The 14,532-nt window shown below is 37.4% G+C and overlaps 1 protein-coding gene across 11 annotated transcripts in view; it reads left to right on the top strand.

The window, feature by feature from the left end:
• UBR5 (ubiquitin protein ligase E3 component n-recognin 5) overlaps positions 1-14,532 on the top strand; it is an 83,478-nt gene that overhangs the window by 67,772 nt on the left and 1,174 nt on the right. For 7 of the 11 annotated variants that reach the window (XM_051612229.1, XM_051612230.1, XM_051612222.1 and 4 more), the window contains 19 exons: positions 1,308-1,519; positions 1,869-2,099; positions 4,123-4,196; positions 4,798-4,970; positions 5,049-5,183; positions 5,742-5,962; positions 6,560-6,680; positions 6,788-6,886; positions 7,164-7,407; positions 7,974-8,085; positions 8,608-8,752; positions 9,101-9,231; positions 9,450-9,510; positions 9,792-9,967; positions 10,422-10,506; positions 11,355-11,510; positions 11,890-12,003; positions 13,171-13,315; positions 13,909-13,994. In XM_051612229.1, coding sequence (XP_051468189.1) covers positions 1,308-1,519; positions 1,869-2,099; positions 4,123-4,196; positions 4,798-4,970; positions 5,049-5,183; positions 5,742-5,962; positions 6,560-6,680; positions 6,788-6,886; positions 7,164-7,407; positions 7,974-8,085; positions 8,608-8,752; positions 9,101-9,231; positions 9,450-9,510; positions 9,792-9,967; positions 10,422-10,506; positions 11,355-11,510; positions 11,890-12,003; positions 13,171-13,315; positions 13,909-13,994 — 2,721 coding nt within the window. The remainder of the gene's footprint in view (positions 1-1,307; positions 1,520-1,868; positions 2,100-4,122; positions 4,197-4,797; positions 4,971-5,048; positions 5,184-5,741; positions 5,963-6,559; positions 6,681-6,787; positions 6,887-7,163; positions 7,408-7,973; positions 8,086-8,607; positions 8,753-9,100; positions 9,232-9,449; positions 9,511-9,791; positions 9,968-10,421; positions 10,507-11,354; positions 11,511-11,889; positions 12,004-13,170; positions 13,316-13,908; positions 13,995-14,532) is intronic. The other 4 variants (XM_051612227.1, XM_051612226.1, XM_051612223.1 and 1 more) reach the window with 2 other exon arrangements.

Here is a 14,532-nt window from a genome sequence, read left to right as displayed (position 1 = left end):
AAGTGAAAGCAAAACCTGCTATCTAGCATGTACATGAGAAGCTTCAGAGACCAAAAACATAGAAGGAACTTGAGTGTGTTCAGAAAGTGTGTATCAACTTGCATGTGGACATAGTTTATAGACTGAAATCATCTGTACTGAAGTGGTGCATAACCCAACTGTTAAAATAGTACTGCTGCTTTGAGGAGCCCAAGGAGGCTTTTTTCTGTTAGCTATCTACTGGGATGTGAAAACTGGATGACAATATATTTACTTGTAATGGAGCCACAAAGTATTTGTATATCTCTGTTTTCGCAGTGTAATGGATGAAAAGGACTTCTGATTTGGGATAGGAATGTTACAGAGAGATTCTAGGATCAAATGCTGGGGGAAATACACAGGGAAATAATTATGAGAACTTAGTTTCATTACAGAGGGGACTAAAACCAGTTTCTATTCAGGAGATTATTCGTAGGAAAATACTGCCTCTGCTGAGTAGAGATGTTCTGCAAAGGTTACCTTTTTGCCAGATGAGTGCCCAGGAGAGCTGAGGCAGCAAGCGATTTGTATTAGCATGTGAAAGCTTGACAGTGAAGGTTTCATTTCAATACAGAAGCAGGGCTGAGACAGCATTTTGTTAGTTTAGGGCACACAAGAACATTTGAAGTGTGAGGGGTGTTTTCAGAGATCTGAATACAGAGGAATGAACAAAGCAGACTGATGCTGGATAAAAAAAAACAACTGCAAGTCAATGGAGTTAGCAAATGTCAAGAAAAGTAGGCTCCAGAGCCAGTATTGGGAGCAGGTGTGGAAGAGGCTGGGCCAGGAGGAGAGGTTTGTATGCAGACATATAGTGCAGGTCTTAACTTTGGTGTCATCACTGAGTAAGTTGCAAGGAGTGAAGAATGGTGAAAGACCTGTCTGGTGAATGCCATAGCAGGATGAGGGCTGTTAAAGCTTTTGGAAAGTCAGGAATTGGGACAGAATCCCCAAGATGTGTACACCTGGTAGATGCTGGGTGATCATAAGGCAAGGAGTAGAGAGATGCCCAAAAGGGAGAGAGGGATGGTGAGAATGCTTTACAGACACCAAGGTATTAAGTGATGAGAGCTGCATATCACTGCAATAAATCAGCAATCTCAACAGAGCTTTCAAAAACTGTTCATTGTTCATTTTTCAATGTAGTCTTACAACCTTTTTGTAGGTAATCCGGTGTAAAAACCATGGTGGCAGGCTTATGTTGAGATGGCATTCTCATCATCCAGTTCTATTTTTTGCAAAGTCATCCTGTGATTCCAAGAAAACTCATTACATCTCTTTTTCTATAGAATTATGTAGAAGAAAAGCTTATTCCTACTTGGAATTGGATGGTTAGCATCATGGACTCTACAGAAGCTCAGCTGCGCTATGGTTCTGCATTAGCATCTGCTGGTGATCCTGGGCATCCAAATCATCCTCTCCATGCTTCTCAGAACTCAGCCAGAAGGGAAAGAATGACAGCCCGTGAGGAAGCTAGCTTAAGAACACTTGAGGGGAGAAGGTATGAAAGTAGTTTGATTACTGCATGCAATATGAATTGCCAGTCTTAAGTGAAACCTTCTTGTTCACTGACATGTAAGGAATCTCATTTTGTAATGCAGCTTTATAGTTGCTGTTTTAAGTAGGTTTCCTCTGGTTTTGCTACTATCTCGGTTATTCTGACGTACTAGATCCACCTGAGCTGCTTGTAATAAAGCATAAAATGATTGTTACTCTTACTATCACAGTGGTTTTTGAGGGGAGGGGATTGAGTTTTTACATCCACATTGCAAATATAATGACTAATAGGTTAAGGATGCATTCTGCTGGGATGCCTGATCTCTCTGTGTTCAACCCTCCTCTTTCCCCAGACGCGCAACTTTACTCAGTGCCCGCCAGGGAATGATGTCGGCACGTGGGGATTTCCTGAACTACGCGCTGTCCTTGATGCGTTCGCACAACGATGAGCACTCAGATGTTCTTCCTGTTCTAGATGTCTGTTCACTAAAGCACGTAGCTTACGTTTTTCAAGCGCTTATTTATTGGATTAAAGCAATGAATCAACAGACAACACTGGATACTCCTCAGCTGGAACGGAAAAGGTATTAAGGCTGACTCGGAAACAATAACTTCTGCCAAACTTGGCCTGTGCCCTTTTGTTTCAGTCATTGCTGTTGTTACTCAGTAACTCATAAAAATATATACATCTATTTATGTGTATACATGTGCAGTAACATGCATATGATAAAAATAACATTTAATGGTGTATAATGTACATATATTTGACTGATAAGCCTGTTGTAGTATCCTATTCAACCCTTTTTATGCTAGTTGCATAAAAAGGTGGTTTTCTTACCATTGAAACTTGAATTTGGTTTTTAACTCCGTGGCTGTGCCTCTAATAAGGTTCTCAGCTGGAAAATGCAATCTGCTCCTCACATTTAACATGATTACAACTTACTTAAAATCCTGTCAAACATAGTAAATAAGAATTACATGGGAGAAAATGTCAAAGCCTTGTACGAGGGGCTTAGTAGTTCTGTTTTCCATTTAGTTGCAGATATTTGAGACTTGCCTGATGATATAAAGCACAGTAGGGAAATCAATAGCTGAAAATCATATCATAGTATCATAGAATCCTAGGGGTTGGAAGGGACCTCGAAAGATCATCTAGTCCAACCCCCCTGCCAGAGCAGGGTCACCTAGAGTACATCACACATCCTTAAGTTGAAAATCCCTGCTACTGCAACCACAGCATTTTACAAGCTGCCTTTATTACTATTTTTAAAAGTTGTAAGATTTTTTAGAAGTGTTATTTGATTTCAAGTGGCAATTAATAATAGTAGAAATGTCCACATGTTGATAGCCTACACCATTTGTTCCCATTTCTTACTAGGTTTTGAGGTAATGCACCTGAACAGCCCTTGTCAACAGTTAAATAAATGCAGATCTTTGCCCCTTCCTACCCCTGATTTTCAATACTACAAGTGGAACTTAACTTTTCCTTTTCTATACGAATCTAGTAACTGTAAAATATGAGAGATCAGTATTTTAGGCATACGTTGGGCTGCTGCTGTAGTTCCAGTGTTATGTTCAATATATCTTGGTAACGTAAAGCTTGTTACGACTTCAAAATGCATACCAGAGGATATTGTCAACAGTAGTTTCCTCAAACGTAGGGATGATTTAATACAGTAACCATCTTTGAGTTTTTGTGCTTGCTGACTTGAGTCATTAAAGCTGTGGCTTCAAGCCTTTTCCAGGCAATAACTTATTTCTGGAATCTGCTTTGTCCCCAAAAATTCATATATTGAAATCTGTCAAATAACTGTTCATCAAAGAATTGTAAAATTCCCATTAAATGCTTATAAAACTATGAAGGCCTAGACCGTATCAATTTAAGCTGAGTGGTTCCAAATTCTGTCAGTTGCTTCTGTTAGATGATGTCTTACTAGCCTATATGAGAAGAAATTTTACTAGTCTTCATCTAGTTTCAGAACATATTTCACAATGCACAAACTGCCAGAAATGAATACTAATCAAAGTTCTTGATCCTTTTTATAATATAGTGAAAAGCATTTTTTGTAATATACAGCTTGCAGTCTCACCTTCTGAAATGAGCATTGGACTCAGTAGAGTTGGATTTAATGGTTGGACTCAATGATCTTAAAGGTCTTTTCCAACCAGAACAACTCTGTGATCAGTGACATTATTTTTACAGGAATAAGCATATTCTACAACAGTACACTTTAGAATAGTATTCACTTCTTTTTTCCACTAATATATGTTTCCTGTTTTTTTTCTATATTGACATAATCTTTAAAAACAAGTGTGCCTGTCACTTAAGCTGTAACTTTTTGGATCAAACTTGGTAGGTGGCCAAGGGGTAACTGTGTGAGTAATGTAGTGAGTGAGTATGTCATGAAGAGTACTCTACAGTACTTCAATTTTATAGTGAGTTTGTTCTTGGTATTTATAGCTCTCAAGTACACTTACTGATTATACTCTTGCTTTTATGGATTGCTACAGGTCTAAATGTTTTGCCTAATGTTTTCTTCAAGAGGACTGACTTTTTTCCTGTTTGTGTTTTTGTTTGTTGTTTTGTTGTTGTTGGTTTTTTTTAAGAACTCGGGAACTTTTGGAATTGGGTCTTGACAATGAAGATTCAGAACATGAAAATGATGATGACACCAATCAGAGTTAGTATGCAGAAACACTTCCATAGAATGCCAAAATGCAATGCTTTCTTATTGCCTTTTCCCCTTTAGCTGGCTGAGACCTCAAATTTTGCTATTTGCGTATGTTACATTAAAGTTGGGTTTTAGTAAGATTTTCTTATCATTGTTGCTTTACCTGTTTGCTTCTGCTGTTGCCTGTTCTCATTTTGGGGACATCTTTTTGTCTCCTTTCTCTCTAAACTGCAGAATTTGTGCCCTTACTTATCATTCTACACAATGACAGAATATAAAATTTGAATCAGAGGTAAACTGATTTTTGTTTTTTGATCTGATGAAACTGCTGGTTTCTACTACATGGTAGAATGTATACTCTATACTAAGCACATATAGTGTAAGAGTGCATGTTCAGTAAAGCTAGTTACAATAAAAAGAACAAAAGCAACGACTAAGCAACTTAATAAAAATAGGGGATTTGTGGAAGCATCCGTACTTCAAATCTTAGCTTTGTGGAGATACTTCTCCAGTCAGATAGCTAAGAGGAAAGCGTATTCAATTTTTGCTATTTTAAATCCTTTGGTTTTATAACTGTGAAAATTGAATTGAAATCTTCTCTGATACTTAGGTGCTACACTCAACGACAAAGATGACGACTCCCTCCCAGCAGAGACTGGCCAAAACCACCCGTTTTTCAGACGATCAGACTCTATGACGTTCCTCGGCTGCATTCCACCCAATCCTTTTGAGGTTCCTCTGGCAGAGGCCATCCCCCTGGCAGACCAGCCCCATCTATTACAGGTGACATCAGAGATGATGTTCCAGAAGAAAACTGCAGTTTGCTTTTTTGTTTCTAACTGGAGTATATTATTTACCCAGAATGCTTTTGTTAATTTTCAGCCAAATGCTCGCAAAGAAGATCTGTTTGGCCGACCAAGCCAAGGTCTATATTCGTCTTCTGCCAACAGTGGGAAATGCTTAATGGAAGTTACAGTGGATAGAAACTGCCTTGAGGTAGATGTAAAGGGTTTTTATTCTTATAAACAATAGGGTAATTCAAGCTAGTGCCTTCATTCCTTAAATTACACTTGAATGTTTTTAGAAAGAATTTTAAGTAGCTTTCAGAATGATAATTTAAAAGTCCAGTAAGTGTGAAAACTTAGACTTGCAATGAAAAGAACACTTAATTATTTTTTGTTCTGTGTAGGAACTTTTATGGTCACTGCTTTATAGCAGATTTCAGGCAATATTGTTTTAGAGGCTGCAGTACGATCCTGAATTAATTTTGAAATGCCAATTATATAATTCTTTGTAATACAAAGTATTAAACCTCTCTGTAGCCCAATAGATTTGACCTGCCCACAGACCAAACATTAAATGGCAAGTATATAAAATGTTAACATAAAGTAGGAAAAACCTTTTTCATATTTGTTGAAATGATTGAGGTTATTATGTTTTAACAGGTCAATTACAGTGCTCACTTTTATGTGGTTTAAAAATTTTATATAGATTACGAAAGAGCCTCCTGGACTGCTTTTTAAAGTGTAATTAAATTTTTCTTCTCCTTTTTAGGTGCTTCCAACAAAAATGTCTTATGCAGCCAACTTAAAAAATGTTATGAGCATGCAAAATCGACAAAAGAAGGAAGGGGAGGAACAAAATGTGCCTACAGAAGAATCTGAGAGTTCAAAGCCAGGGCCTTCAGCTCATGATCTTGCAGCACAACTGAAAAGCAGCTTGTTGGCTGAGATAGGATTGACAGAAAGTGAAGGGCCACCTCTCACATCTTTCAGGTAGTTTGAGTTAAAAATTTCTCTATAAAATATTACTGAACTGATAAAAGGATATTTGGGACTCTGAAAATTCTTCTAAAATTAACATGAGTAGCCTACTTTAGTTTGAATTTGTAGTTTGTGTTTGGTAGCTTTTAAAATGAACACTTGAAGTCTTCAAAAAAGTTTGTGCAAACTTTAGTGAAAGTCCTTTACTACCTGACTTCCTGCTGCAGACCTACACTGATGTCCTGGGTAGCTAAGTTTGCCATCTGTGTCTGGTGATACTGACCACACTTTATGCAGTTAGGGATTGAACTGCCCTCACTTTGAATTACAGCTTTGTAAAAAATACTAAGGTCTTGACTGAAGGGAGACCAATAATAGTGAATTCCATGTAACAGTGAAGTTACACGCTTTGAGAGTAACTTCTCTTTGGAAGCAAGACGTGTTTAAGCTGAAACTAAGCAGCTTCGTGTGCTTTTGCGCACAAACTTATTGTACTGTGTTGTTGTTTATCAGAAATAAAATACTCATTTGAAGGCAGAAGTACACAAAATGTGCCTGAAATATAATTTGGTTTTGCTTGTCTGTCATTTTTTCCCCTCCTTCTGTCAGGCCCCAGTGTAGCTTCATGGGCATGGTTATATCTCATGACATGTTGCTGGGACGTTGGCGCCTTTCTTTGGAGTTGTTCGGTAGAGTATTCATGGAAGATGTTGGAGCAGAGCCTGGATCGGTATGTATTTCCCATTGTAAGGACAGTTAAATTGTGAACTTCCCTCGTTATTCTGATTTTGTTTGTTTTTTTTGTTTCTCTCTTGTTTTTATTTATTTTATTTTAAGATCTTGACAGAATTAGGTGGCTTTGAAGTAAAGGAATCAAAATTCCGAAGGGAGATGGAAAAACTTAGAAACCAGCAATCCAGGGATTTAACATTAGAGGTAAAAAATTCTTGGTTATCTTCTGAATTAATTTTCACTAAAAGTTGAACGATCACACATTGCAGTAAGTTGATAGAGGAAGCTGTATTTCAGAGTCTGCACCCAGATGTCTTAAACCTTGCTGTATGAGCTGCATTGCAATTACTCTGATGTGTTTCACAGTCTAATTAGTATTTTCTGACTATGCCAGAAGTGTCCAAAAACTTCTTGTGAAGCTGAAATTCTCTCAGTATGGTGATTGACAAAGTGAAGAAAACTTTTTTGTGTTTTTTACTAGGTTGATCGAGACAGAGATCTTCTAATTCAGCAGACCATGAGGCAGCTCAACAACCACTTTGGCCGCAGGTGTGCTACCACTCCGATGGCTGTGCACAGAGTCAAAGTGACTTTTAAGGATGAGCCAGGAGAAGGCAGTGGTGTAGCACGAAGCTTTTATACTGCCATTGCACAGGCTTTTCTGTCAAATGAGAAACTGCCAAATCTAGATTGTATTCAGAATGCCAACAAGGGTACCCATACAAGTAAGTGATGCCCAGCAGTTAATCTATAGATAACAATCATAAGACCCTCAGGTGTTTTTTATGTTGAAATACTTGGCATTGTCTCAGACACTGGTCTTGTTAGCTCAGGATGGGAACAAAGAAAATTCTGCATGTTACTTCTCTGAGGGGAGGATATGGCTTTTTTTTCTGCTTTCAGAAACAGGAATCTTGTTTTTCTTGAAACAAGAGTCATCTTTAGATGTTCTCAGCTTTTTTGAGCATCTTTCTCCAGTGGGTAATAATTGTCAATTAGCTATTAAGAACATTTTAGTATGACTGCTCCATTTGGCTTGTCACAAATATATGTTAATGTTTTACAAAGTATATATAAACTCTTGAAGTATTTTGGTGTTTTTACGTGGGTACAAACACTTTGGGTCCTTTTGTAAGTCTGGCTGAATCCAGATCACTACTTCAAGTGAAGTGGTTCTATCTTGTCGATGTCTTTCAAGCTACCTTCTAAACTGTGTCCTCCTTACACTGAAACTTAGGTAGGAGAAAGAAGCATAAAGAAGTTTAGGCTTATGAGGTTTTTACCCCTTCAGGTTTGATGCAGAGATTGCGAAATAGAGGGGAGAGAGATCGGGAAAGGGAGCGAGAAAGAGAAATGCGGAGAAGTAGTGGCTTACGAGCTGGTTCTCGGAGAGACAGGGATAGGTAAGTTGATATATTTTTAACTTTTTGGAGATACTTTGTCAAATAGAATAATTGCCATAGTTACCTTCAGGAAAAATACTTCCTCAAATTAAAGCTGTCTGTCCTTTTCACTTTCAGGAGCAATTTACAGGGTAATTTCTTGAAATCCCACATATACATTAAAGAATAACTATGCTTACTTTAGCACTGATCAATTATGTTGCAAACCATATGCCATAAATCTCTCCTGCTAAAGGAATAATAAAAACTTGTGTACTAGATTAAAATTTTAATGTGGTTTAGAAACAGCATTGCCACTGGTGGCATCTCTGACTGCTGTAGTTAAAATACTAGAAGTATTAAAACCTCTGGTTCAGTTTAATTCTCTGTTTCTGATTCATTCTCTCCAAGCAGCTATAAGTAACACCACTATTCCAGTATAAAAGCTAATGTTATTTTGAATCTGTGTGCAAATGATGTTGTTCGAGAGGATTTTGGCATATTTCCTCTGAAGGAAGTACAAACTGCTCTAATTTTCTTAAGGGACTTTAGAAGACAACTTTCCATTGACACACGGCCTTTTAGACCGGCGTCAGAAGGAAATCCTAGCGATGACCCTGACCCTCTACCAGCACACAGACAAGCCCTTGGAGAAAGGCTCTACCCTCGAGTGCAAGCAATGCAACCAGTAAGACTTACGTAATGCACTTAATGATGCATTGTTCTCATTATCTTTTAAGTTAAAAAATGGCTTCCTTGTCCATTATTATGGACAAGATCATCATTAGATGATCTTTCGAGGTCCCTTCCAACCCCTAAGATTCTGTGATTATTTAACATAACTGAAAATATTTTAATGTGTAGGGCTGTTTCTGTCTTTGACATTTTCTTAAGATTTGTTTTTCTGTAATTTGACAAGTAGCTTAGGAGGCATCTTGAAATGCATTCTATATTTATAATAATACAACTTTGATAAAACCATATTTGAAACTGAGAGAACTGGAGAACAGTAAGACATGTCATTCCTTATCCCCAGGCATTTGCAAGTAAAATCACAGGAATGTTGTTGGAATTGTCCCCTGCTCAGCTGCTTCTGTTACTAGCTAGTGAAGATTCCCTTAGAGCAAGAGTTGATGAAGCAATGGAACTCATTATTGCACACGGCAGGTAAAGTATCAAGGCTTTAGATAAATGAAAACTGATGTTGTGGCCAAAGCATTTGTACTGACTCTGATCATGCAACCTATTCCTTGCTTTGTTACATATACTTTTCTTTGGACAATGACTTGTTGACTTTGGTTTAATTTAATCAGTCTGGTTTCAGAATATGACAACTCATTATTGCGAAATTAAATCTGCCCTTTTTTTTTTTCCACCCTGTCAAGGGAGAATGGTGCTGACAGTATATTGGATCTTGGATTGCTGGACTCTTCAGATAAGGTGCAGGTAATTAACTGTTGCACAAACAAAATTTACTTAAGATCGAGTTGTATCGGTTAATTTAAAAAAACAACTTAAGCAACTGTAGCCTTCCTTTATCAAGCAAGACAAGTTCTGTTTAATTATCTTGTGGAGTTATCTTCCCTTTCCATTTCCATTTCCCCACCCCCCCACCTTTCTGGAACTTAATGAATGGAACTTGTATCTTAGGGTCTAGTAGCAAAGGGCTTGTCGATGCATGTCAGTAACTAGAAGTTTGTTAATTGCTTTTCTGGCTTTCAAACTAGGAAAACAGAAAGCGACATGGTTCCAGCCGCAGCGTAGTAGATATGGAATTAGATGATACAGATGATGGGGATGATAATGCACCACTTTTCTACCAACCTGGGAAACGAGGGTTTTATACACCAAGACCTGGGAAAAACACAGAAGCGAGGCTGAATTGTTTCAGAAACATCGGCAGGTATGCTGCTATCAACTTTCTAGTCTGAAAAAATGTGAAAGACAAACATACAGAGGACCAGGGAGAGTACCAGTGATCCAAGCTGCAAAAACTTGATTACTTTTATCTTCTGTATTTCTCACTTGAAGCTAAGTAGTAGGGAATTTGCACACATCAGCTTGAGGTTTCTTTTCCTGATAAATTTTAGTTGTTATATTTTGGGTTTGGTTTGTTGGGGTTTTTTTGTGGTTTTGGGTTTTTTTGTTGGTTTTTTTTTGTTGTTTTTTACAATCTGGAAGTTCTATACTACAGGAAATATTTTTATGAAATTATATATGCCCATGGTTTTCTTCTGGGGATTGATAGGTCTAGAAATCTATCTGCAGCTTCATTCTTAGAATTTGTTTATTTTTACTGTGAGTTCGCTGGAGGAATTTCTGTAACACCAAAACAACCCCCAAACATTTATTTTCAGAATCCTAGGATTGTGCTTGTTACAGAATGAACTATGTCCCATCACGTTAAATAGACATGTCATCAAAGTTCTTCTTGGCAGAAAGGTAAGTTGAACATATAAATTTTAATATTCTTTAATTGCATGAAATACCATCTTTTAAAATAACTTTTCCTCTCCTAACATGCATGTATTGACAACAGAGATGATATTGGAATGGTAAGGGTGCCTTTACATTTTGAGAACCATTACTTTTTTAATTTCCTAGATTTTGAACTGAGTAGATGTACTAGAAGTCATGTATTTGACTGGCACGGTATGATTTGTAATAGGTCTTCAGGAAGAGCTCACTTTTTTCTCTTTCTAAGACTGAAGGCTTGAAGAGATAGTGTTGGACAGTACTAGGCAATAGCATCTCAGCTTAATGATACTCAGAACTCACTAAATTGAATCATAATTAAAATTTTGCCTAAGGTGTAGATATAATTTCATTCAGAGCAATATTTACCTAGTATTTTGGCAAAAATGTTTTCCCACCTCAGTAAGCACTAATTATGTATTGCACATTTCATGCATTAGTCAGTAGGATTTAAAGTTCTGTCTCATGCAACGAACTTAAACCAAGGTTTGTTACTGCTGGTCTTTACTTAAAAACAATGTTGATCACATAATCAGTTACCCAACATACATATGATCTTTAATGAAAAAGGGATTAATAGCAGAAAGATATGCCTCCAAATAGCACCTGATATCTCCCAGGAGAGATTGCCCTCTAATTCTTCTTCTGTTTTTTCTTCTTGAATGTGTATTCTTTCCAGTTAAATGTATGTAAATGTTTCAAAGTGTTTGGGTGCTTTGTCACATGGGCTGTGCACTGCTGTATGCTTGTGCATAGATTAGGCACAGACCATGTGATTTTGAATATATTCTTAAACATCTCTCTTCTCTTTATAGGTGAACTGGCACGACTTTGCTTTTTTTGATCCTGTTATGTATGAAAGCCTTCGGCAACTTATCCTGGCTTCCCAGAGCACGGACGCGGATGCAGTGTTTGCAGCAATGGACTTGGCCTTTGCAATAGACCTGTGTAAGGAGGAGGGTGGAGGACAGGTAAGCACAGCTAAACCTGTGTTTCCAGGTTCAGAAATCGACAGCTTATGCATGTTGTAGTGTACACATAATCTCTGCTCTTCTTGGATTGCAGAGGGAAAGTTTTACCCTTCCTAGACTTAAATACAGAGTTCTCCTTAGACTTCTAATACATGGAAATGTGTGGGTTTTTTATAAAGGTGATGAAGAGCCTACCATAGAGCCTGGATAGCATAATCAAGCCTAGGGAATCTCTAAAGCTAATGTGTTGTAGTAATTTTTGCTTGGTTTTAGAGAGATGTTAGCCATAAATTGCTGTATACTGTGCTTATTGTAATAACTTCATTTCCATCTTTCTTCCCCCCCCCCCCCCCAAATGATCCTTGTTACCTTGCCATAGGTTGAACTTATTTCCAATGGTGTAAACATACCAGTGACTCCTCAGAACGTATACGAGTATGTTCGGAAATACGCAGAACACCGAATGTTGGTAGTAGCGGAACAGCCTCTACATGTAAGTCTTTGGTGAAGTGGTTTCTTTTTCTTAAAAAGGAAAAAAGAAAAAAATCAGTCAGTAAGTTCTTTTCCTTATTGTGGTATTGCTAATCAAGTCTCTTGAAGTTTTGACAGCTTTACTAAAAACATTTAATCTTCTAATTTTTTTGTAATTGTATAGCTGTTTATGTAGCACTGTGAGGGCTGAGTATTTTGAGGAATTTCTCTTACTTGAGAGAATGAAAGATAATTTCTTTTAAAGTTGTTCTCATTGCTTAAACATACATGTTTACCTCTTGAGCTCAAATGGCACATATCCTCTTGGAATTTTTGCATTATATTTAGTAGCTCCTTTGTTCTAATAATCTGTCACCGTTTATATGTTTAGCCTTATAAACAAAGATTAAAAAAAATCAGAATTTCTGTAAACAGTTAACATGAGTCAAGTATTAAGAACCACTTACTCTCCGTCATATGATACTGCATCTCAGCTTTTTGTTTCTGCTGACTGTGGCTTCCTGCTGCACTTCTGAGATATGCCTGCAGGCTGCTAGATTAGCTCTGGTTCAGGTCCAAAATTCTCACAGAAAAGCACATTTCTGGAATTCAGTTATTTGGTCTCCATATCTGCCTATATTAATAGTTTGACTCTTGTTCATTTTAAGAGTTGAAAACGGTAACATTTGTATTTGTCTTGGAATTTACTAAAGCAAATGTATTCCTGGTTTGCTATTTAAGAAATGGAATTTCCAGTCCTTTTCAGGATATTATTTATGTAAAATATGTGTGTACGTGTAACATTTTTAAAGCAGAGCTGGCATGTGAGTATCTGAGGAAGCTAAGTAACATGCAAGATGCAGGTCTCATATTTCTGATTGAATTCAGCATACCTCAGCGAAATAGATGACCTTTTTAGTGTTAGTGCCTTTGCTTATGCTACCGGTATGCAATTTCAAACCATTGCTGCTTACTTTTCCAGTAGTAGGTAGGGTGTAACAGAATGGTGCAGTTCTTTGTTTCAGAAAATTAGTATCTCAGATAGTAAAACTTTGAAGGAAAAGAACAGCTAGGAAAATAATGAATTTTGAATTAATAGGGGATTTCACATGGAACTTTTCAGTAATGCATTTAAAGTCAATCTGAAAATGAGATGGCTATAATGTGAATCTTGTGGTTTTTACTTAAGGCAATGAGGAAGGGTCTCCTGGATGTACTTCCAAAGAATTCATTAGAAGATTTGACAGCAGAAGATTTCAGACTTTTGGTAAATGGCTGTGGTGAAGTTAATGTGCAAATGCTAATCAGCTTTACCTCTTTCAATGATGAGTCAGGTATGAAATAACTTATTCGTTCAGAAACAGTTTCAGGGATAACAACACTGTTCTGTGTGGAGTAGAGTTACCAGCATTAAGCTTAAACTGCCTTTTCAAATTTGACATCAGTTAATAAGTCACTGAAACTCCTAATAAAATCATTACTGTTTTTTACATACCTTTGCAAATATTCACCTTCAGCTAGGAATAGGGTGGGGGAGCACACTTATCCAACTTAGATGTTATTTGATGTTAAATACAAGGGTAGCATTTGTAGCATATCTTTGTGAAAGTTCTGACCTAACATCCGAACTATAAATGTGATGGATTCAGTCTTAGTATTTCTTACAAAATTTTTAAACTGTACGTAGCTGTTGTTAGGATTTTTGGGAGGAAGGGGATGGGAATTGTCCTGAGGTATGTCAGAGTTAGCCTTTACATTCAAAAGCATATGTATTGGTTATGAAATTAACCAGTAGTGTCTCCAGTATCAGGTCTTTATAGATGAGATTGTAGCTGAACATTCAACTTGCAGTACATATCAAACAGATCTCTTAATATGTATTGTCCAGTGTACCAGCTGAATTACATGTTATCTTTATTTCACACAGGAGAAAATGCTGAGAAGCTTTTGCAATTCAAGCGTTGGTTTTGGTCCATAGTGGAGAAGATGAGTATGACAGAAAGACAAGATCTAGTAAGTTGTCCATTCCCACTAGAAATGTGCAGAACTGGAATAACTTTTGGTATCAGTACTTTTTTCACTGTGTCCGCCTGCAGAGACTTTATGTGAGAGTTAAAGCAGCAGAGCAGGGTAGTAGGATTTGATTAGACTTTCAGTTCTGGAAATATCAGGTGTGAATCCCAGACCTTGCAACTGAAAGTAAGCGTGGTGTGTCCTTATCTGTATTCACCAGCCTCTTGTGGAAGGACGGTTACAGTCTCTGCACAGTTGCTCTTCAGCTGAGTAACTGTTAGTCAACTGTGTTGTAGGCTAGTAGGGTTTTGAGGTTGAGTTCTCTTCCTGGATCATCTACTCTCCTGACTTCTGTGTGTCTTGAGGGCAACACCTGTGTCCTCTCTATAAGATTCCAGCATTGATACAATCACCCTCTCAGAGCCTTTTAGGAATAGCTGATGAGAAGCATGAAAGAACAAGGTACTGTTTGAGGGGTTTCATTTTGCAAAACTTGCCTGTAAATTGCTTCCTACTACTTAAGGTACTATCTTTCCTT

The sequence above is a fragment of the Apus apus genome, chromosome 2 (genome assembly GCF_020740795.1).
Source record: "Apus apus isolate bApuApu2 chromosome 2, bApuApu2.pri.cur, whole genome shotgun sequence".
Taxonomy (NCBI): Eukaryota; Metazoa; Chordata; class Aves; order Apodiformes; family Apodidae; genus Apus; species Apus apus.
This window is presented reverse-complemented; position numbering and strand designations above follow the sequence as displayed.